At 45.5% G+C, this 24,661-nt stretch overlaps 1 protein-coding gene across 1 annotated transcript in view; it reads right to left on the bottom strand.

Moving 5' to 3' along the window:
• The window catches only part of LMO2 (LIM domain only 2), a 33,581-nt gene extending 14,455 nt beyond the window's left edge, over nt 1-19,126 (bottom strand). Inside the window, exon 1 of the mRNA XM_008002421.3 lies at nt 18,916-19,126. Within this exon, the coding sequence (XP_008000612.1) occupies nt 18,916-18,948 (33 nt within the window). The 5' untranslated portion in view covers nt 18,949-19,126. The remainder of the gene's footprint in view (nt 1-18,915) is intronic.
• Nucleotides 19,127-24,661: the final 5,535 nt, after the last annotated feature.

The following is a 24,661-nucleotide window of genomic DNA, read 5'->3' as shown; positions in this document are numbered from 1 at the left end:
TTTGTATTTTTAATGGAGATGGGTTTCCGCCATGTTGGCCAGGCTGGTCTCAAACTCCTGACCTAAGGCGATCCACCTGCCTCGGCCTCCCAAAGTGCTGGGATTCCAGGCGTGAGCCACCGCGCCTGGCCACATCTGTTTGTTTTTATTTAATCTGATAAATTATTACTTTCCTTGTTACAGTTCTGCATGGGGCTCAAGTCAGTTGTTAAAATAAATATATCCTTGGGTTCCAAGAGGTAACCTCGGAACAGCCAACTTCAGGGCATAAAGTTTCTTTTTAATAATATGCTTCTACTTTGACCTGAGAGTGTAAAGAAAAAGAGATTACTGCATATGACTTTGGGTCAGTTTCTTATCTTGCACAACTCTTTGGGGAGAACTTCCTTAGAGAAGGTGAATATTTGAAATGGTATCTTAAGATTTCAATTTCACACACAGTGGTTGTAAGAAATAACTGCCTGCCAGTGGGATTTCATTCCTATTCAACGAGCAATTAAATTGCTCAAATTTAAGTTTAACAGTTAGAATCAAATCTCAAAATGTGTTTTTATTATGACTAATTTTAAAGCAATCATGACCTTATTGTATCCTCCCATAACAACTAGTACATGCCTTATACAGAAGAGAGACTCAGGAACTGTGAGGTGATTGGGACATGTAAAACGGTTCTTTAAAAGTTGAGGAAATCTCTATTTGATCCCTGCCAGTGGGACTGAAATTTCATTCCTTTTCCCTTTCCCCCAACTCCTTGCAAATCTTAAATATTCTAAAGTCTAGAAAACGTTCAAGTTTTCCTTCCTGAATAAGAATGCTAGAAGAATGAATCAATCTACATCATGGCTTTGACCCCAGATGGATCATTTCTTTTCCCCTGTGGGCATTTTCTATTCTTTTTGCCTTTTACATTTACAATTGTTTTCTAGGGAAGAGCAGATTCAAGTGACTAAGGTTACGTTCCTTTGCTAAAATGGACTTCTGGTAGAAATGAAAATGCAAATATAATTGAGAAGATCCCAACATTATGATAATTTACCTCTCTCTCTTTTTTTTTTTTTTTACAACCATTAGAAGCCAAGTTGCAACATATGCTTTGTCACTTGTGACATTCCTATATTAAAATATGACATTTTGTTTCTAAATGTGGCATTCAGGAACAAAAATAAAGATCTGTCTTAATAGGGGTTCAGCTCCCATGGAGAATTTTTTAAACTATTCAGTTGTCACAGGCATCTTGCACTCAGACTCATTTCAGAACATTTCAGGACCAGCTGATAGATAAGTTTTCACAGATGTTAGGCCTATTAGTAACCTTAGTGATAGGCACATTCGGTTTTCTGTATAGTGAAGAGCCCAAAATACATCTTTTAAAAAATCCATTTCAACTGAGTCTTAGGATGAGCGTAGAAGCTCAGCTGTTTGCTAGCTGTGTGATCTGGGGGAATTTACTTCACCTCCCTGAACCTCAGTTTCTATACCTGTCAAGTGGAGGATGGAGGCAATCATAATGTCACCAGGGCCAGAACTAGGATGAGGCCACTGGGGTGCCTGCTTGCCTCACAGGAGTTTTGAGAGGATTCAATAGGATATGTATAAAAATACTTTGCACAGTGATGCTGCACAGTAAATGGTCAGAAATGATAGCTGTTGGTATTACCCCATCTTTCAGAAGTAATCACTACTGTATCAGGAAGCAACAATCTCCCAGCCAATCAGGACATCCGCCAAAGAGTGCTGAGACTGGGGTGCTGTAGAAAGAGCTGAAGTTCACCTAAGACCTCCGCAGGCCTCAGGCCAGAAATGCAGAGCTGTGCCCATTTAGGGGCCTGGGTAGGCTGCTGACAGCTGCATTGCTTCTCTGCTACACTGACTGCTTCAGCCACATCCCTGATTCTTCATCTGATTTTCCCCCTTCCAACAACTTTCAAACCGCCATTTATAATTTTTAAAAGAAGCCAAACAAAGCACTGAAGCAGCCACCCCCAAATGTCACCATTTCTCAGTGAGTTCTTAGTAGTGTTAAGTTCATAGTGTGTCCTAGTGGAAGGGGCCTGAGAAATGGGATTTTCTAGCTTGCTCCTTGGAGCAGTAGGAGTTTGAAAGTGCCTCCCTAGTGGGTGTCACCCAGCCCTGCTCCCACTGCAGCAGTTCTGCGTTCATTGACCTTGGGCGTGTTGCCCAACCTCTCTGCATTTGAGCTTCCCCATCTGTAAAGTGGGAGTATTCAGAGTACCTGTCTCATGGAGCTGTTCTAAGGATTCTGTGAAATGAAGCAGATCAGAGAGGAAAGTCGCACACTGCCAGCTTATATGGAAAATTTTGCTTATAAAAAGAGATTCTAATTATAACATGTTTGGGCAGCTGGGCATGGTGGCTCACGCCTATAATCCCGGCACTTTCGGAGGCTGAGGTGGGTGGATCACCTGCGGTCAGGAGTTCAAGACCAGCCTGGCCAGCATGATGAAACGCTATCTCTACTAAAAATACAAAAACTAGCTAGGCAAGGTGGCCAGCACCTGTATTCCCAGCTACTCGGGAGGCGGTGGCAGGAGAATCGCTTGAACCCGGGAGGCAGAGGTTGCAGTGAACTGAGATCGTGCCATTGCACTCCAGCCTGGGTGACGAGAGTAAAACTCTGTCTCAAAAAAATGTTTGAGCACCCATTGATAATTCAAACCCTTTGATGGAGAAGGTAAATGAGACATACAGGGTCAACAGTTCCTTCTTCCGCCTCAGGCAATCGTCAGACCTTCCCCACCTTCCCTCTTGGGTACCAAACCCTGGACGTCATTTGCTGCTTCAAGTTCAAGGTGGGAGTCAGAGCCAGGTGGGCTGACTCACTGAGCTGTCTTTATGCTCTTTGTTTATATAGTCTCTCTCCTTTCTATAGCTATGCAGAGGTACCACACCTGAGTGACACACCACAGTGCCTGGGTCCCCGGCACAGCATATTTGAGATCCAAACTCACTGTGGCCTGGAAGGCCCTATTATCTGGCTTCTACTGCCCGCCCTGTCCTTTTCTCCAGCATGCCCCTTCACTCTGTCTGCTTGAACCACACTGGCCTTCTTCCTAGTCCTTAAAACAAACCAAGCTTACTCCTACTGTAAGACTTTTGCACTTGCCCTTCTCTCTGCTTGCAATGCTCTTCCCCTGGATCACCCCATGGCTCCCATGTACTTCATTCAGGTCTCTGTTCAATATTTCATCCTCAGAGGGGCTTTATAAGATCCTGCTTCTCCTCACTCTCCATCCCTGTTATCCTGCTTTGTTTTTCTTCCTAGCATTACCACTGCCTGCTCTTTACTACAGATGTATGTGCAGGGTTTTGGTGTGTGTTTTGTTTTGGCCTTTCCTCCCAGCTAGAATGTAAACTCTGTGAGGGTAGAAATTCTTTCTGACTTGTTCCCAGTTGTGTCTTCAGCACCTAGAATGTGCCTAACTGTGACTGGCCCTCAATAAATATTCATTAAAAGAATGACTGTACAAATGGCAGCACCATTCCGCTTGGCCAAAGCATGCCTGCGTGATGCCCTCTGGGTGAAAGTGGAGAAGGAACTTCAAGGTCCTTTGTTTTTCTTGAGCATCATTACTGGGAGAAGAATAAGGGTCCAGATACCATTTGTATTTGGGCCCAAGAGTTTGGTTTGGGAAAGAGATCAGGCTTTTGGCTCCCACGAACAGAGAAACGGTGGTGTCTAGAAGCCACAAGGCCACTCTTTGAAGCCTGACTCTCCACTGCAGAACCTCTACCCTCTCCAAGGACTGAAGTGTAGAATGCAGTCAATCATATGAGTAAAAGCAAAGGCTTTGGAGAGAGAAAGCCTTGTGTTTGAGTCTTGGCTCCTTTAAGTACGTGGTTTTAGGCAAATTAAACAGTCCTGAACCTCAGTCTCATCATGTGCAAAACAAGGATAATAATATCTTCATTACAGGTTGTAGGAATAAAATGAGATCATGCATGCCAAATGCTGAGCCCAGTGATCAACATGGAATAAGTGCTCAACGGATGGCAGCTATTATTAGAATTAATTAAGCAAAGAGAACCTCAGAGGACAATAGTCAACCAGGGCAGGGCTTTCTTGGATAGACATAGATGGATAACTGGAGCTCTGCCCTACAAGGGCTTAGTTCAAGCAAGGTGGGGTCAACATTCTTGCCTGGGGAACAGAGTGTCTTGTCTTACCTCTCCCAATATGTTGGCCTCCACGGGACAGGTGAGTTAGGTTCACAGAGGCCTGGCCGAGGCTCACATTCAGGAAGGCAACATAAAGAAGGTGCCAGAAGCCATTCCTGGCCATTGGCTCTTCAGAGTCACGTGTCACTGACCTGAGACGTTGCACCCCAGACAGGCTTTCTATTGGAGGAAGTGGGGAGGATGGGGATAGGCCGCTGCTGGGGAAGCTGTGTTTTCTGGCATTTGGGCCATCAAAGGGCGCTGAGCCTGGCAGGGGAAGGTGATTCTGACCTTTCTGATGGCACTTGCCCCTACAAGCTGTCTCCAGATTCTTTTTTTTTTCTTTTGAGACGGTGTTACGCTCTGTTACCCAGACTGGAGTGCAGTGGCGCGATCTCAGCTCACTGCAACCTCTGCCTCCTGGTTTCAAGTGATTCTCCTGTCTCAGCCTCCTGAGTAGCTGGGACTATAGGTGCACACCACCACGCCTGGCTAATTTTTGTATTTTTAGTAGACAGGATTTCACCATATTGGTCAGGCTGGTCTTGAACTCCTGACCTCAGGTGATCTACCCGCCTTGGCCTCCCAAAGTGCTAGGATTACAGGTGTGAGCCACTGTGCCCAACCTGTCTCCAGATTCTTAAGCGACAAACCTCAGCAAGAAGGAGTAGAGCTGGAATCTCATCTATGATGCTCCCTAGAAATACCCATTTTTGAGGGAGGTATCCTTTGGCAAAAAACAGAGAAAGAGCTGCTTGTTTTTTTCTGCCAGTTTTTGCTGCTTCCCTTCAGTCACCCGTCATGTGTTTTACTGCCACACTAACTGATCTGGAATACTGTTTTCTTCCCTGTCAACACCATGCTCAAGAATTTGCAATGGTTCCCTATCGTCTATGACCATCCACAAGTTGCTTAACCTCTTGAGACCTCAATTTTCTCATTTTATAGAGAAAAGAGGCAGACTGGAAGGTTAGAGCTGAAATTCTATGTGTGATTCTGTCATTCTAGCAGGTCAAGACCAAATTTCCCATGCTTCCATTAAAGGCACCCTGTAATCCTGCTCACTCCATTGATCCAACTTTATATCCCACAGTCCTGGACCCTGAACCTTCCCATCCAGCCTGTTCTCCTCTCTGATCTTAAATATCCTGCCTCTGCCATTTATGTGCACTGTGTTATTCTTTTCTCTCTGTCGGGGATGTCTGCTTTCTCCCTGTTTTAAAGCTTTGGTACTACAATAGTAGAGTGATTAAGAGCAGAGGCTTTGAGATAAATAAACCTGGCTTCAAGCCTCTGCTTTACAACTTACTATCTGGGTCATCTTAGGAAAATCTCTGAGCTTCAGTACTTGCAATGATCAAATAGACAATGACAAATGTAGGGTTAGGAGTAGTCATTGAGATAATGTATGCAGTGGGCAGAGCACAGTGCTTGAAACATAGTAGGTGCTCAGTACATGGCAAAGATTATTGCAGTTAGTATAAAATCCTCTCCAGTCTTCTCTGCTTCTCCAAATCTTGTCCAATGTGGACCCAGATCAAGCTACATCTTTACCCTGAAGGTTTCTCTGTCCCCTGAAGCTCATGGTGGTGATCCCTTTCTGAGTTCTTATAGTCCTTGGTCCTAGTGCCTAGCTAGGTGCCTCATTAGATTCTGCCTTGCAATGCAATAATTTCACGTGTGTGCCTGAAACATCTTGCCTTAAGTCCCTGGAGAAGAGAGACCATGGTTTTCATCTTCACTAGCTCCCAGGATACTGATAGAAATATCGAGATACTTAATCATTCCTTTTGAATTGAAGCCTTCAAATATCACATTCATGTCATCAATTGCCCAGTTCCTAGATTCACACTGATATTTACAAAGCCCTGAGTGTTGTTGCTTTGGTGAGGAAGTCCTCCCCAGAATCATTATTGAAGATAGAGCATGCATTGTCACAAACCTTTTAAAAACCTGGTAACTAAAACTGTAACATTCTTAAAGACAACCTAGGGGAACAGCTTTATGACATTGGATTTAGCAAGATTTCTTGGATATGACACGAAAGGCACAGGCAACAAAATTAGAAATAGGTAAATTGGACTACATCAAAATTTAAAACTTTGGTGCATCAAAAGACACCATCAACAGAGTGAAAGGGCAACCCCCACAGAATGGAAGAATATATAAGTCATATATCTGATAAGAGATTAAGATCTAGAACATATAGGCCGGGTACTGTGGCTCACACCTATAATCCCAGCACTTTGGGAGGCTGAGGTGGGTGGATCACCTGAGGTCAGGAGTTCAAGACCAGCTTGACCAACATGGTGAAACCCCCGTCTCTACTTAAAAAAAAAAAAAATTAGCCAGGCGTGATGGTGTGTGCCCATAATCTCAGCTACTCAGGAGGCTGAGGCAGGAGAATCGCTTAAGCCCAGGAAGGGAGACAGATGTTGCAGTGAGCTGAGATCGTGCCACTGCCTGGGCGATAGAGCCAAGATCACGCCTCCAGCCTGGTTGACAGAGCGAGACAGGCTCTGTCTGGATTTAAACAATCCAGTTTCAAAATGGGCAAAGAATTTGAATATCTATTTCTGCAAAGAAGACATACAAATGGCCCACAAGCTCATGAAAAGATGTTCTACATCACTAATTATTAGAGATGCAAATCAAAACCATAATGAGATACTACTCCGTACCCATTAGGATGGCTAATGCACAGGTGTTAACAAGTACTGGTGAGGATCTGGAGGGTTTGGAGCACTTGTGTATTGCTGGTGGGAACGTAAAATGGTGCAGCCATTATTGAAAACAGTATGGCAATTCCTCAAAAAAAGTAAAAACAGAATGACTGTATGATCTAGCAATTCCATTCTGGACATACACCCAAAAGAATTGAAAACAGCAACTCAAATATCTGTACACCCATATTCACAGCAGTATGACTCACAATAGCCAAAAAGTGGAGGCAACAAAGTGTCTATCAACACATGGATATTTTAAAGTGATATATACATACTATGATATATATACACATATATATGTGTGTGTATATATATGATATATATGTATATACACACACACACACGATTCCACCTTAAAGAGAAAGGAAATTCTGACATAAGCTACAACATGAATGAAACTTGAAGACATTAAGTGATATAAGGCAGTCCTGAGAGGACAAAGACTGTATGACTCTACTTTTGTGAAGTTCTTAGAGTAAACAAAGTCATAGAGACAAAAAGTTGACTGGTGGCTGCCAGAAGCTCAGGGGAGGGGACAGTTATTGTTTAATGGGCAAGACATTTCAGTTGGAAAAGATTAAAAAGTTCTAGAGCTAGATAGTGGTGATGGTCACCCAGCAATATTTATGTGCTTAATGCCACTGAACTGTACCCTTGGGAGTGGTTAAATGTTAAATTTTATGATATGTGTATTTAACCCCCACACCTCCCCAAAAAAATCTGACAAAAGTTAAAGACCATTCCCTACGCGCAGCTCTGTTCCTACATGCAGAATTTTACATATTGTTCCAGGGAGCTCACGATCCTCTCAGTTCATCTGTGGACCCATTCGACAACCGAGTGTTAGGGGGAAGCCAGTCTCATGAGCTCCAACACATTCTTCAGTGCACTCAATGGCAATCCCGGCCCACTTAGGCCTTTTCGAATAGTGCTCATCCCTGACTTCTGGATAGACTTCTTTACAGAAGCCCATTTGGCTCCAAGGACAGGAAAAAAGAGTGCAGGTGGTTATTACGCAAAGCCACAGCATTAAGGAACTCAACATTCTTCTAGATATCTGCCCTCCTCTCTGAGAATCCAATACTTAGAGTGTATGTAGCAGGTCCCAGCTCCATTTGGGGTGGCGGTGGTGGAAAAGGCGGCGTCTCGGATAAGCAGAGCATCTTTAATGCCTGCTCAGGCCAGAGCCCCTTTCCAAAGACTTCGAGACCGCCGTGGGCCCGCTGACTCCTCTCACGCTTTCAAGCTACAGTGCTTCCCATCACATTGCAAAAGGCCGCCTTGGGTCATATCTCACAAAGGGAGAGCTATTAACAAATATTCCATTTGTATTTCCTGCGTGGCCCTCCATCTGGAAATATCTTTTATCTGGCAACTTTTGCAAAATGAACCGAATCTTGAACGAGGTCTTGGCAGGTTTATGCTAGCCTCTCTATCACTCCAATAAGTCATCTCCATTCTCACCTTCACAAGGGTCAAGCTGTTGTGACTTGGGATAGGAGACGGGGCTGGCACGGAATGGTAGCAAGTCATCTGGGCCCCGAGGCATCTTTTTAACCCTGAAAACGTCCACTTGGAGGGCAAGAGCCAAATCTAAAAAATTATTATACATACTGTCTTTCAGCTTAAATATGTATGCTCTCACTCCAAGTTCAGATCACAATTTACAATTCCACATTTTGTAATTGTTAAGTGCAGTCTGGCTTCCCCAAAGACTGCAAGCTCATTCTGCCCATCCAAGAGCCTTCTTAGCTCAATCTCTGGCATGCAGTAAGCATACAATAATGGAAGGAATGAAGGAATGGACAAATGAATTAATTAAACCCCCCTTACCTGCCTCTCCACTAGTTACTTCAAGTCCAGGTTGAAAAATACCTTCTTTTCAGAGCAGTTGTTACTGAAAGAATATGAGAGGAGCCCTCTGGTTTAGACAGCTAGAAGTAGAAAGGAGAAAGAGAGAGAGAGAGAGAGAAAAAAAAAAAAAAGAATTCTTATCTTCAGTTAGAGAAATGTTTCCACAGGTCCTTGATAAACTAGGGAAAAAGACCCCCAGGGCTTTCTGATAGCAGGCGGGTGTCCTTGATAGTGTGACGGGTGGGGCAGGCGGAACTTTGGCATCAGGGCTCAGGGATGGATTCTAACGGTTTCTTTGCTGGTTGAAGAGGCTGCTTCCTGCCGACTTCTTTTTTTTTTCTTATTCTTCATGTACCAGCCCAGCTTGTGAATGCAAAGGAGTCGTCCCTTTTCCAAATGAAGAGGACTGGTGTGTCAGGTGGCCTTGCCATTGCACGCGCCTGCCGGTCTGAGAAAGCGAGTGTTCATCTATGTCTGCGACTGTTTGTGTCTCATGCGTTGCAAATCTCTTATCCCTCTGAGTCTCAGAAATCCCCCATGAGTGAAAAAGGGCAGGTAGCCTGGTGCCCATTTGATAGGAGAGGAAATGAGGCCAAAGCCCTTCCAAATCTGAAACATGCCTAAACTAGAGAACTGCGTGACCCTTATTCCTTAGACTTGGGCATTCTTGCTCACAGGCATGTCTTTTGAGTATTTTTCAAGAGGAAGAGCTTCATGAGGCAAAAGCCAACATACAGATACCGTATTACCTGTGGCATTTATTGGATTTGTCTCTTGAGTGATTCAAACAAAACATTACGATTATCAATAGATAGACCTAATTGCTGCAAACAGTACCTACCTTTTATTGAGCACTTATTATGTGCCAGACATTTTAAATACTTGATCTTATTCAATTCTGATTAAAAAAAAAAAAAAACCCCTGAGATCAGTAGTAGTATTCCAATTTTACAGAGGAGGAAACTGAGAGAGACGTTTCAATAACTTTCCCAGTGTCATACAGCTGCATAAATGTAGGAGATGGAATTTAGACCTAGGTCTTCTGACTCTATGCCCTCATCTCATCCACTATGCCAGTGTTTCCCAAATTTCCTACGTTTGCATGTTAGGAATACATATTCTTAGGCCCATACCCAATCTCCCAGATCAAGGGAGAAACCTCAGAAGGCCTTTCCCTGATCTAAAAAATAGCCTCTTCCCGGGCACTAACACGCCGCTATTTAATTTTCATCATTATATTTGTCACTACTGGTATTTTCTTATTTGTGTATTTGCATGTTGTCTTTCTTCTCCACTAAGGGATGAGTTCCATAAGTGCAGATACAAGATGTCCAAAGTTTTAATTTCTAGCAACTGACTAACAGGGATGGTACCTAGGAAGTACTCAATACATATTTAATAGATAAGTTAGTAGACACTGTCCAAAGTATTGTGTTAGGAAGAATTGTGAGTCTGGACCCAGGTTCTGGAGAGAAGAGCAGAACACTGGTGTGTGTCCTGAGATTTCGGCGTGGGAAAATGTTCGCACATATGCCATGTATTTGCCATCCGAGAGAAAGAAACTCAGTCCCCCCAAAATAAGAGGAAGATGACACAGCAAGTCAGGAGGAGAGCCAGGTAAAATACAATCACTTCTTTCCAAGACCTTTATCTCTTACTTGGAAGTCAAAATGAACACGTTTGTAATGGAGAAGACATCCATGGTCAACAGTGAGGTGCTGACCAAAACTGCAATCAGATTGGATTATGGAGCGATCAGAGTGGACATCAGCATGGGAGGCTTTCTGGAGGAAGCAGAAAATTGAGTTGCCCCTTGATGAGCAATTATCTGGAAACTTCCTTTGTTTTCAGGCTTGTACTATGAACTTTACATAGAGTGCTTTTTTCAGGCCCTTGCAACACCCTAATGAAGCAAGTATTGTAATCATAATGTTATGGGTGATGAAACTGAGTCACAGAAAGGCTACAGAACTTGCTCCAGATCACAGAGCTACTAAGGACGGAGTAGGAATTAACAGCCAGTGATTTCAATAATGGTTTTCTTAAGCAGAGCAGGTGTGTCTGGTAGGAAACAGCCCAAGTAAGGGTCTGGGTATGGGGTCAGTTGGAGGAGCTGGAGGTGCAGTTCACAGGTAGTAATGAAGTCAACTGGCTGCAGAATTGGCCCATAACAATATTCCAGTGAAAGGAACCAGATCTGCTGTTCACTCCCATTTGAAGGCATTGGATGCCAAAATGCACCACACCTGACCCAGTGATCACAGGCAATTCAAAGGTTTATTACTTATGCAGGCATAGGCAGCGAGGGGAGCCCCTGGTTGAGGGCCCCACTGAGAAGAGGGCTCCCTGACCTCTGGGGAAGAGAGAGAGCCTGGTGCTGGGGACCTAGGTAGATATAGGACAGGAGCCCACCTGTTGAATAATGCCGAGAGGAGGTATGGGGGGAGATTAATTTTAAGTGATCTGCTCTGGTGGGGGTCAGGCTGGGGGCAATCAAAAAGAGCAAGGGTGAGTTTTCTTGCATGTGATTACTAGGTGCTGCAGAGGTGAGTGGGGCTGAGTGGGTGTGAGGGGTGAGGGTGCCCTGATGGTTTCTGCCCCAGTGGGTGTTAATTGTTTGGCCAAATGACATTTTGCTGGGAGCAACTTTTTGCACTCAACTCAATTTCTTCAAAATTCACTCCCTAACGTTTGGTTCACCATCCCAAGAGCTAATATACTTGTATACAGGCTGTACCAATTTTACATAGCCAGTGCAGTATGTAAGTCTACTTGTGGGCAGGAGGGCCTCCTAAAACAAGGTGACCCCAGGCTATAGGGGACATCCAAGTCCTAGGGAGTTCAGAGTACCACATGTAGAATTTGGTTTCGGTTTGGTGGCACATCCGTTGGGCTATTTGAATTACTTTGCCTGCAATATTTATCCACATCCAGCAGGATGCACTATGTCCTCTGAGAGCATATACTCCTTCTGGGAAGCTGGCATATCATCTGGAACTAGTCTCTTATCTGCCACCCTGGCAGTTAGGGGGTTTTGCCCTTCAGTGAAAGCTTCCAGTGCTGCTGATTTTTGTGTTACAAGGGCTGATGGAACCTCGGACCTTTCTCTAATGTATCTGCTAGTTTTCCTGGTGTGATCATATGGTAAGACCTTACTCCCACTCTTCTAGCCCCAGGTCATGCTTACACCCAGGACAATGGGTAGCAAGATAGCCCATCACCTCTGACTAGGGACTGTGACCAGCAGGGTTAAACTGCAGAACAGTTAGAAAAATGTGAAGGGGGTTGTCAGAGTTAACAGTGTGCTGGTGAGTTTAGGTAGTTGGGATGTTAGGAGGAAGTTATCTAGGAGTGGAACAGGTGAAGCAGGTTCCCTCTGGGGCTTCCAATCGCTCATGTTCCTTTAATATCTGGGGTGGGCCATGACACTGATTGTGCTATGTGGACCTAGGAAGATACAAACATAGGCATGTATTTGTACATTTGGATAGATGCATGATCTGGACTCATGAGCCAAGGACCAGACTGGATAACATCTGAGCCAGCATAGGACAGGGCAAGACCTAGGAGCCTAGACCAGAAGTGTTTGGTGTTGGTGGTTTTGTGGTGCAAATAAGGGAGTGGCCTGCTTATGGGGGCAGATAGGAGGCCCAACATTGCATGAGGTCCAGCCACTGGGATGTGGCTTTATCTGTGTGTACATACAAGTTAGCCGGGAGATAGCCTTAGGCAGTAGAATTGCTTTGGGAGGCCCAGGAGGGGAAGTTCAGCCACAATAGCAATGAGGTTTATTGTGCCCAATGGGGAGGAAGTGGGAGGAGAAAGTTATAACTTTGGTGGCCTGTCTGGTGGCCACCCTTTTCAGGTATGTGACAAATGCTGATTAAGGGATCCCCGAAGGGAAGCTGTTTGTGCTCCAGCAGGGGGGTCCCTTGGTAGATGATGTGGGTTACTGGTGGGCAGCCTCCAGGATGCAGTGGTTGGCTGGGATGTGGCCATTACCTGCAATGTGGCCATTGTCTCCCTGGGCCGGTACAATTTTTTTTTTTTTTTTTTTTTTTAGCTGGAGTTTCGCTCTTGTCACCCAGGCTGGAGTGCCATGGCACAATCTTGGCTTATTGCAGCCTCTGCCTCCCAGGTTCAAGCAATTCTCCTGCCTTAGCCTCCCAAGTAGCTGGGATTGCAGGTGCCTGCCACCAAGCCTGGCTAATTTTTTTGTATTTTTAGTAGAGACGGGGTTTCACCATGTTGGCCAGGCTGGTCTCAAACTCCTGACTTCGGGTGATCCACCCGCCTCGGCCTCCCAAAATGCCGGGATTACAGGCAGGAGCCACCATGCCTGACCACAACTCTTAAGTCAGATTTGGGTCATGGAGGTATAGGCTGACATCTGGAAGGATGTCACAAAGATGCACAAAGCAGAAGGAGTGCTTGAGGGCACATTTAGAAGGGGTGCTGGAGGGCACCACATGCCCTGGGCTGCCGATTGGGCATCATTACTATGATAACGGTAGTTTGTGGGGGAGGTGGGACTAAACATGCAGGACCACATTCCTTTCTGTTTGTCCTGATGGCTGCTCAGGATGATGTGATATTCCTGGCCCATGGTGTTGTAGAAGAATTATATATTCCAAACAGATAGGGATGACACTGCAGGTGCAGTATTGCCCAGGTGTCCCAGCACTGAGTAGGGAAACTGTGTCCCAGGCCACCAGCCATAACAGGCATAGCAAGCTATCAAAAACCAAAAGTTTCCACAATAACATTTTCAGTTTTTAGAGTCTGCAATAGCATTTAGGGCTGGCCTTTTCTAATGACAGGGGCATCTGTATCCCACAGCTGTGAGTGGCTCTCCGTGCTTTGGCATCCGTGGTGGGGAATAGACAGCGTCGGCCATTGCTATTTTAGAACACTAATGTTGGGGGGCTCTTTCGTCTTCCTCCAAGATCCACATGGTGGTAGGTGTCAGTCCAGGGGCCAATACTTCTATTCCCTGTGGAACAAGCTCCACAGTAGCCAGCCTTTAAATCCATCACAACTGGTAGATGTGTTAGGGGATGGGAGATCCTTATTTCCAGGCTGGTAGAAACATGTTGTCAGGCACTTCACTGTTCCATCCATAGCCAGCAGGTCCCACTGATTATGGCCATTGGTTTGACACCGATGCTTTGTGAATTCGGAAAAGGATAGAGGAATGAAGGATCGGAGGAGCAGGAGGAGCAATCCCATAAGGCAATCCATGGCTTGGAACCTGGGACTCTTGTCAGAACTAGTAAATATAAAACGAGGGCATTTTATTATGGATGAGGGGCCCACAGGGGCAAGTATCAAGGGAGATAAGAGCAGTAAGAGAAAACTGATTTGGAAACCACAAGCTATTTTGTAGCTTTAAGAGAATATATATCATTGTGGAGTTTGCGGTAGCCTGGTGGGAGAAGTAAGCCAGTGACAGCCAGGAATACATGTCCACCATGGTTAGGGCATATTGCGGGATTGGGGAACCTGAGGGAAGGACCCATTACCATCAATTTTCCATCGTGAGTGTGGTCAGCTTCCTCAGTGATTCTGCTAGGAGTGACATATTGCACCCATCCATATTTCTCCACAGGTATTCAATATGTTTGGGATAGCAGTTGAATATGGGTGGGCAACGTACATGCAGTATCTTATTGTGGAAGGCCTTAGTTGCTAGTCTCCAAGACTGTGGATTTATTTATTTGTTTATTTATTTATTTATTTTTTGAGACAGGGTCTTGCTCTGTTGCTCAGGCTGGAGTGCAGTGGTGCTATTGTGGTTCACCGCAGCCTTGACCTTCTGAGTTCAGGTGATTGTCCCAACTCAACCTCCCAAGTAGCTCTGTGCACCACCACACCTGGCTAATTTTTTTTTTTTTTTTTTTGGTAGAGATGGGGTTTTGTCATGTTGCCCAGGCTGATCTCAAACTCCTGGGCTCAAGCCATCTGCCTGCCTCGGCCTCCCAAAGTGATGGGATTACAGGTGTGAGCCACTGCACCCAGCCAAGAATGTGGATTTAATGAGTCATCAGTCCATGGAAGACTCTTGAACAGGGGAAGGATGTGAGTGGAGTTGCATTTGGGTTGGGTTGGGGTGGGGAGAGCCTGGAGGTGAGGCTACTGTGCTAGGAGTTTAATCACCAGTGAAGGGTTGAAGAAAGGAGTTGGGGGCAGTGGGAGTGACTGAGTGGGCAATGACAGAGGGACCCATGTGACTGGCCAAGACTTGTCTGCAGCAGACAAGGGAGCTATAGCCAGGCAGCTGCAGGGCTATTGATAGAAGCTGTCATGGCTTGAGCACTTGCTCTGTGCCATACTCATACAAGTGCATTCATATATGATCTCGCTCATCCCTCACACAGGTCATTTGTGGGATGCAAATGGCCAGTCTTATGCTTCTGCCTCATCCACACAGGCCAGGGGCCATACTCTGTGCTGCTGCCAGGGGGATCCTTTCATAAACTGCATCAGGTCGTCTCACTCCTCTGCTTGAAGCCTTCCCAAGGCTTCCTTCTTGGCCAGAGTAAAAAGCCGAAGTCCTATAAGGCCCTGCATATCTGGCCCCAGCCCTCTCTATGTCCCCTTCTCTTACACTCTCTTTCTCCTTCCCTCCCTCTGCTTCAGCCACATAGGCCCCCTTGTCATTCTTCAAACTCTTGCTTTAGGGCCTTTGCTCTTCTCCTTCTTCCAGGAACATTCTTCCGCAGATGTGAGTTCTTCTTACTAGAAAGATCTTCCTTCATCACCTGAGTAAGACACTAATAACCCAGGCCAGCACATTCCACTTTCCCTCACTCTGTCTGTGTTATTTTTCTCCCTTGCACGTATTGCCATCTGGCATACAATATGTGTGCTTGCTTATTTGATTGGTGTCTGTCTCACCCTCTCAAGTTTGTAAGCTCCTTTCAGGCAAGAGCAATGTTTGTTTTGTTGACATCTTCGTATCCGCAGTGCCTAGAACAGTTCCTGCTGTGTATGGGGTGCCCAGTAAACGCTTGCTGAGTGGATGAATGAAGTGTGTATTATCATCCTGATTCGATGAAAGGGAAAACTGAGGCTCAGAAAGGGTAAGCAACTTCTCCAGGCAGGACAGCTAGTAGTTGCCAAAGCCAGGGTTCAAGTCTGACTACAAATCCTGTGCTATTTCCATTAGGGTAGAATACCCTCGAGTCTTGGATCTTTGTTACTGAGGAAATTGATCTTTTTTTTTTTTTTGAGGCGGAGTCTTGCTCTGTCACCCAGGCTGGAATGCAGTGGCCCAATCTCAGCTCACTACAAGCTCCGCCTCCTGGGTTCATGCCATTCTCCTGCCTCAGCCTCCCAAGTAGCTGGGACTACAGGCTCCTGCCACCACGCCCGGCTAATTTTTTGTATTTTTAGTAGAGACGGGGTTTCACCATGTTAGCCAGGATGGTCTCGATCTCCTGACCTCATGATCCACCTGCCTCAGCCTCCCAAAGTGCTGGGATTACAGGCATGAGCCACCACATCCAGCCGAAAATAGATCTCTAACAAACAGAAATGGGGAAATTGAACAGATTTGGGTAATAGGGGAGAGATGACAAGTTCATTTGGAACTCTGCTCTTCTTTGACTGCAGTGGGACCTCAGAGGCTAGGGGTAGCCATTTGAGCATCTTCTGTGTGCCAGGCGCTGTGCTGGGCACTAAGGATTTAAAAATAAACAAGACACCGTCCGTACCCTTGAGGAGCTCACCAACTAGGGGTGAAGTGTCCAGGACACGCTCTCTGAGTTCCTGCTGTGGCAGCTAACCATAGCCAGACCAGAGCACGGAGACGAGCTGGTAGCCAGACTCTCCAGGCCAGATACGGGCCGGGTAGTAGCATCTGACTGTCCTGTGCATCTGTTCAACAGAATCTCTGAGCAGTTCTGTTGTGCCAGACAAAGCAGTAACACTAGCGATACAGAAGCAGGTCAGACAAGGGTCCATTCTCAGAAGCTCACAGCAGTGAGGAGGAGGCATCCTTCACTCATTATTCATTCATCCGTCAGCTAGAAAACAAGCACTTGCCATGTGCAAGGCTTATAAAATTTATAACACTTATGAAAACACTCCTAGGCTCTTGTTATAAAGCAATGAAGAAAAAAGACATGATCCCTACACTCAAGGAACTTACAAAGTAGCGATGCGGAGAAAAGAGAACTCTTAAATGCTGTTGGTGGGAATGTAAATTAGTACAATCTCTAGGAAGAACAGTATGAAGATTTGTCAGAGAACTAAAATTAGAACTACCATTCGATCCAGCAATCCCACTACTGGGTATCCATCCAAAGGAAAAGAAAGTATTAGATACCTGAACTTGTAGGTTTATTGTAGCACTATTCACAATAGCAAAGATGTGGAATCAACCTAACTGCTCATCAATGGATGATTGGATTTAAAACTGTGTGTATATATGCACAATGGAATACTATTCAGCCATAAAAAAGAATGAAATTATGTCTCTCGACACCACATGGGTAGAACCGGAAGCTAGTATCTTAAGTTAAAAAAGTCAGACACAGAAAGACAAATATCACATTTTTCACTCATAAGTGGGAGCTAAATAATGTGTACACATGGCTATAGGGTGTGGAATGATAGACACTGGAGACTCAGAAGGGTGGGGGGAGGATGAAGAGAAATTAATTAATGGGTACAATGTGTGTTATTCTGGTGATAGATACCTTAGAAGCCCTGACTTCACGACTATGCAATTTACGCATGTCACAAAATCGTACTTGTTCCCCATATATTTATATAAGTTTTTATGTTTTTGTTTTTATGAGACGGAGTTTCTCATCATCCAGGCTGGAGTGCAAAGTGACATCTTGGCTCACTGCAACCTCCGCCTCCCGGGTTCAGCGATTCTCCTCTCTCAGCCTCCCGAGTAGCTGCGATTACAGGTGCCTGCCACCACGTCTGGCTAATTTTCGTATTTTTAGTAGAGACAGGGTTTCACCATGTTGCCCAAGCTGGTCTTGAACTCTTGACCTCAAGCGATCCACCTGCCTCAGCCTCCCAAAGTGCTAGGATTACAGGTGTGAGCCTGTAAGTTTTTTAAAAACTTAGAGGTGAGTAATTATAATAAGTGATATTATTATTACTCTTATTAACAATGACAATGATGACTCATGAGCGCTAAGTGCCAGCTACTATCCAAGCACTTCCATGATTTATTTCTATTATTTCTCACAATGACTCTATGGGTACCCCTATATTACAGATGAGAAAACTGAGACTGCCATCTTTCTAAAGTGATTTTCTGGGAGCACAAACAAGAGCTTAATTAATTTTAACAGATAAAGACAGAAAAGGCTTCACAGAATATTCACCTTTTCAGGGCAATCTAAAGAAGTACAGGTTTTCTTTAAGCTGAACCATTAGGGCAAGAATCTGGAATAATATCTGCTTCAAAGGGGAGTTACGCAAAATCAACAAGATAAGATGTGTAAAACCCAAGCACAGTACCTGGCACAAAGTAGATACTCCCAAATGTTTGTTCCCCTTCATTGATCCTCTGTGATAGAAGGAACTTGTAGCCACTTTCCCCATCCACCTTGGTTTTTCAAAAACACCCCTTGAAGTTATAACCTCCTTGGGAGCCAAGGCTTTTCTGAAGCACCCCATTACAATCTTTGTCCTCAACTCAGAACTGGAATGTGTTTGAAAATGCTAACAAGGACAGCAACCCCACCTCTTCTTCATTGCCTAAGGTTGTTAGGCAAACACACACACACATGCACACACTCTCACACAGTTGCTGGGGAGATCATGGTAAACACAAGCCTCTCTTTTGGATCAGAATAATTGAGTGGTCTCCCTTTGTGGCCAGTGTACAGGAACAAATTAAATGGGTAAATTAGCAGTTCCCGAAGACATTAGCAACCAGCGGCTCACACAGCAAGCGCCTGACTCACCGTGGGGCCTCTCCAAGTCACAGCCTATGAATAGGCTCTTCCTCCCTCCAAAAGAGAAGCCAGAGTGCCCGGAACACCATAGGGGAAGCTTGAAGGCTTGTACCCCTTTGGAGTCTTTTTATTTTAAAAGACCGATTTAATTACCACTTCTTCTGGCTCCTTGAAGATGAAAAAAGTTCCCTCGCAATCCTCCATTCATCGGAGAATTAATGAAGCCTACTCACCGCAGATGATGTAATCCTGGTGGCTTCCCCCATCAGATCTAGGCTGCCTGCCCCACGGATACCTTCTGGGCTAATTGCCTGCTTTGCACCTGTTTCTTCTCGGGAGGCCCTGGCACCCTAGCACCTGGTGCCTGTGCCATCTCCTCTCTGCCAGGACACCCACGGGCCCTTGTGAATAGCAAAGCCTACTTCAAGGCTGAGGGCAGGTGGGGGTGTTTCCTTCTCAATTCTGCTCAAGGCCCGTTGCTGTTCTTTGAGGATGTTGCAAATCCAGGGTTTGCAGGGCTGGGCCTCTCGGTGGCCTGGTCTATCTGATAGGGCGGAGCCTTCACCCTTGCAGTGAGCTGTCACACCAGATGTGCTCTGTGTGGAATCCTAGCCATCAGGGAATGTCCTCAGCAAGCCCTACAGGGCCCAAATCCTAACTCAGACCCTCATCCTCCTACTCAGAACGTGGAGACATGTAATCCTCAGTTTGGACGAATTCCAAGAGACCTTCCAATTCCAAGAAGCCGTCTTTGTTTCTGTTCACACATAGCTCCCTCTCCCTCCTAGGCCTTCCCCCTTTGAAACTTCTCGCCTACACCATCAGCCTATATTTACTTCTCCTTCTTGCTCAATGCATTACTGTATTATCCCAGTTAAGAGGGGCTGCAGGTTGTATCAGAAAGTTCAGAGGCTCACATGACCTGGATTGGAATTTGGCTCAGCCACTGACTAGCGAGACAAACTCAAATAAAGCACACAGCTTCTCAGCACCTCGGCCCCCTCATTCATAAAAAATCAGGGACAATGGTATCCACTTTGCAGGGTTGTTGAGTGGATTAAATTAGACAACACAAGGAAAGAGCTTTCCTAAGTTCCAATGCCATGTAACACATACAGTATTGTCTTACCCAGCAATAATTTTGGTGCATGGATCTGATCATCTCTTTTTTTTTTTTTTTTTTTTTTGAGATGGAGTCTCGCTCAGTCCCCCAGGCTGGAGTGCAGTGGCACAATCTCGGCTCACTGCAAGCTCCACCTCCCAGTTCACGCCATTCTCCTGCTTCAGTCTCCGGAGTAACTGGGACTACTGGCGCCTGTCACCACGCCTGGCTAATTTTTTGTATTTTTTTTTTATAGAGACGGGATTTCACCGTGTTAGCCAGGATGGTCTCGATCTCCTGACTTCGTGATCCGCCCACCTCGGCCTCCCAAAGTGCTGGGATTACAGGCGTGAGCCACCACGCCCGGCCGGATCTGATCATCTCTTAATTAAACATGGAATTCTCCTAATATGGTTGTTTTTTTGAACTCCTCAGGGTCTGAACAGTTATAAGTGCACCGAAGTTGGGTCTTCATGAGCTGAATAAAAGGGGACTCTGGCTCTCTTCTCTTTTGTCCTTACCGTAAAGTTCTTATCAGCTGCTCTCCTGGCCCTGCCTCTGACTCTGGGCTTTGGGGCCATTACAGGCTCTCCTTTCCTTCTCCCCCTCTGAGTCCTGAAGTCCTGGTTTGCAATCTGCTGTTGCCATTCTCTGGAATGGCTGCTTCCCCATGCGCCCCTGTCTGTGAGCTCCCTCCCCCGCATGCATGTCTGTCTGCTGGGCAAGGCCCTATTCCAAGGTGACATCTCACCGGGCCTCACCCACAAGTCTCTTCCAAGCATTAGCAGCCCACCCCAGTCCAAAGATATCTTTTATAGCTGATCTCTGGCGGCACCTCCTACCTTCCAATTAGGAGCCTGTCAACACCCGCGCCATCACTCTTCCCGCAGCGGCTGACAACACACACGCCTGCCGCGGCTGCTCCGGGAGAGTCAAGCAAAATTATTTCCGTGGTGGTGGTGGCCTGAGCACAAGAGTCGGAATCTAGGTGAATCCGAATCTAGTTCTGCCTTCTCACTTTGCGAGGAGGTGATTTATTTCTCTTTGAATTGGCAGCACCAAGCATCATGCCTGGCACACAGTAGGTACTCATAAATGAACACGTGTAAATTAAACGGAAAAGGCCAAAGACACATTGCTAGCTTGCAGATTCCCTTTCTCAATGTCTAATGACATCCAGTTCATTTCTTTCTCTTACACGTGCAGATCAGAAAGTTAGCTCATAACTCCTCTGTCGTGATTTTTTTCTTTCCTTTACTTCTGTGGTTGAAAATAAATTTACCCCAGAAAAGAGAGAGAGAAGATGCCTGATTCCTTTGTCCTCCCTCTTCGATCCTCTCTAAATCTCCGGGTCATGGTAAGGCTCTCTGAAATTCAGGGCCATTTTCAGACACTGGAGCTGATGAGGGAAGTATGACACAATCAAACATTTTCTTATCTGGCAGTATGGTCTGGTGGTTAGCATACGGTCTCTGCCAGTCGGAAGTCTGCCTTTCTATTTCTGGGGCTTAGGGGAAACCATGAAGCAACAGTCTTTGCAGCCTGCTCACTCTTGCTTTCTCTTTCTCTTGCTCCTATAGAGTTCACATTGGACCTGCTTACCCACAGCAGTTACCAGCTCAACCAGGGAAGGAAACGCACCACCCTGCTAGCCCTGCTTCAGCCTTGGGTGAGGCTGTGAAGACTGGTGGTAAACCGATGAAAGATAATCCAAAGAAATGAAAGTGAGGGTGATGAGCAGGAGAGCGGTTTGGGGCTGAGGGTATGAAGATGCCATGATGACTGACTTAACCACATCAAACTAAACCATGTCTCCTACTACAATTCATCGGCCTGAAATTGTGAGAGGCTCTCGGGGGCAGAGATTTCGCTGGCGAAGGGGCACCCTGTGTGCCTGCAAGAGGAGGTGGGAGGGAAGTTAACCTTGCGTTGTCCTCCAGGGTGCAAATCCAGACGTGGGAAAAAGGGGAAGTTCTTTTATCTGAAGTAGAAAAAGGTCAGGGAGAGAAGGAGAAACACCAGAATGGCAACAAATTTGATGAAATCAGAGAGGTACAAAAAGAAGAGAAGAGTATTAAGCTCAGATCTTCTGAAGGGCAGAGAACTACAATGACACACCTGCTTTATTGCTGGACCTAGGACAGTTTATACGGCGGTTCGGAAAGGCCTCCTGAGGGATTATCTGTGTCAGCCCAGCCCAGCATCTATAGAAACATGAATCTCTGAGGAATTCTGTTACGTCTGAGGCTTCAGAGTACATAGAGATTTGAACAGCCTTGAAATCGATAGGAAACTTTCAACATTTGATCAGTTGAATTATCCCACCATAACTCTACAAGTTCTTGAGCCACATCTAGAAAGAACAAGGCAAGTTAGGGAAGAATCATCATTTAACATGCCATTTCCTTCCTCATTTCTACCCAAATGATCTTTAGGGCTCAATTCCTGCTACTGTTGCTGTTTCTCACAACCAGGAAGCTGTGAGACCTTTGAGTTATCTTTAGAGTGAGACCCTCTAGAAGGTTTTAGGCTGAGCCTTGGGCTGGGTGATCAGATGGCATTGGCCTTGGGCTGACCATTGCTTTGGAGTTGTGAGAATTTCCTCTCTGCAAAGGAGGTTCAAACACTATGTTTTCTCGGCTAATCGTATGTGCGTTACGCAGAGTGTCAGACTATGGTCAGAATATAGTGTTTTACAGGATCCCAGTGTTAATATCACAGAAAAGTACAGCTGACATTATGTGATGTAGGGTGCTTTAAAAGAAAAAAAAAATTCCTCTGCAGGGGGCAACACTAAGAGGATACTAGCTTTTTTTTTTTTTTTTTGACAGAGTCTCAGTCTGTCACCCAGGCTGGGGTGCAGTGGCGTGATCTCCGCTTGCTGCAACCTCTGCCTCCTGGGCTCAAGCGAGTCTACTGCCTCAGCCTCCTGCGTAGCTGGGATAACAGGCACCCGCCGCCATGCTGGCTAATTTTTGTATTTTTAGTAGAGAAGGGGTTTATCCACATTGGCCAGGTTGGTCTCAAATTCCGGACCTCAAGTGATCTGCCTGCCTCAGCCTCCCAAAGTGCTGGGATTACAGGCATGAGCCACCATGCCGTGCCAGGATACTAGCTTTGTGACGAGAAGACTCTGGGTTTGAATTCTGTCTTGGCCCTTACTCAGGCAAGCCACTTACTCTCTCCTCCTCCACTTTTCATCTGCAAATGAGGATTACAAAACCCTCTTAAGGCTGTTGTGAGAATTTGATCAGATATACAATTAGTATAATCTCTGGCACATAGCAAGTTGTAATTTATTGCCCCTGTGTCCCAGAGTGCATGTGGAGACTTAATTTTTTAATATTAAAAATGAAGTTTTCCCTGGGTTTCCAGTCTGTTGATGTTTATGGAGAGAAAGCGTTCAGCTGACAAAGGCTATCCAAGTGACAGAGCCCATTTCAGGATGGCGACTAAGGCTAATGATGTCCTGCTCTTAAGTGGAGATCAGCAAATGTTAAACAGGGGCCCCACCTGCTCTACCAGACAGCAGCAAAGTGCTTGTCTCATTTTCTTTCCAACATGTTACCATCCTTGTGTCATAGACAAGGTAGTTTAAGCTGGGTCTAGACATGTCTGAACCAGTCTGGAAGACAATAGGACGCCCTCCCCTCCCAGACCTAATTACTTGCAGGATCAAGGAGCCTCTCAGAGAACAATATGTCCCATGGAGAAGCAAAGCTGAAGGGGCGTTTGTTTTATTCAAGAACAACAGGAAATAGCAGAGGGAGAACAGCTCTCGGACCCCCAGTGGAGTCCTAGAGCAAGACAGCTATGATAAGAGAGGGAGTGAAAATTGAATCAAAGACTTTTCACTGAGATATCCGGGGAATAGCACTACAGAAAGCTCTGGGGCCAGCTGCTTGGCTGTGAATAAAGATGATGGCACTGGTGGCTTCAGAGGATGGTGCCCTAAGGGCCAGTTTCGGTGACCTTGGTTTGGGCAGCATCGCTCACCTTTGAGGTCATTCACACTTACTCATTCATTCATTCATTCATTCATCCATCTAACACATTTATTGAGTGGCTATTATGTGCCAGGTGGGGCATCAATGCCTTTGGTGTAGAAATGAGTATCCTTGATACATGTGAATCCACAAGAAACATTCCTGGGATTTGCTCCCAAAACTATTTGTAGAGGGGTGGGGAATGTGACGGATCTAGCGCCCCACAGTGCGGGAGCCAGGGGAATCCACCAACTCCTGCCTGGTTACTACCTCTGCGACCCCGGTTTTATCTGAAGGCTTGTGTGGTTTGGGGCCTGTGGTGCTCATCTGTAAAATGAACTGGCTCGACTGCATGATCTCTCAGATCTGTATTTTATTTAAATTTCTACAGGCTGAAACTCTAAGTCCTCATAATAAGCAATAATGAATCATGTACTAGACATTTTGAAAGCAGTATATATTACTTTGTGATCCAGCTTGACTGCTTGAATTATCAGCGTCCGAAATGATCCCCATCCCTCATTCCTCCCCTTTATCCTCTCTATGGTAGGATCAGGCACGACGTTGCTTCAGCCCCTTCGGCCATGTAGATTTACAGGCCCAGAAATGTTCACTAATTTGGATTTCCAAGTGAATTTTTTCGTCTTTTAAGTAAAGGCAAATAATATTTTTTCTATTTTTTTTTTGAGACAGGGTCTTGCCCTGTCACCCAAACTGGAGTGCAGTGGTGCGATCATAGCTCACCATACACTACAACTCCTGGCTCAAGCAATCCTCTGCCTCATCCTTCTTATTATCTGAGACTACAGATGCAAGTCATCACGCCTGGATAATTTTTTTAAAAATCTTTCGCTTTTTTTTTTTGTAGCGATGAGGCTTGCTTTATTGGCC

Source organism: Chlorocebus sabaeus, chromosome 1 (genome assembly GCF_047675955.1).
Source record: "Chlorocebus sabaeus isolate Y175 chromosome 1, mChlSab1.0.hap1, whole genome shotgun sequence".
Classification (NCBI taxonomy): Eukaryota; Metazoa; Chordata; class Mammalia; order Primates; family Cercopithecidae; genus Chlorocebus; species Chlorocebus sabaeus.
Note: the sequence above shows the minus strand (reverse complement) of the source record. Positions and strands in the feature narration are given on the sequence as shown.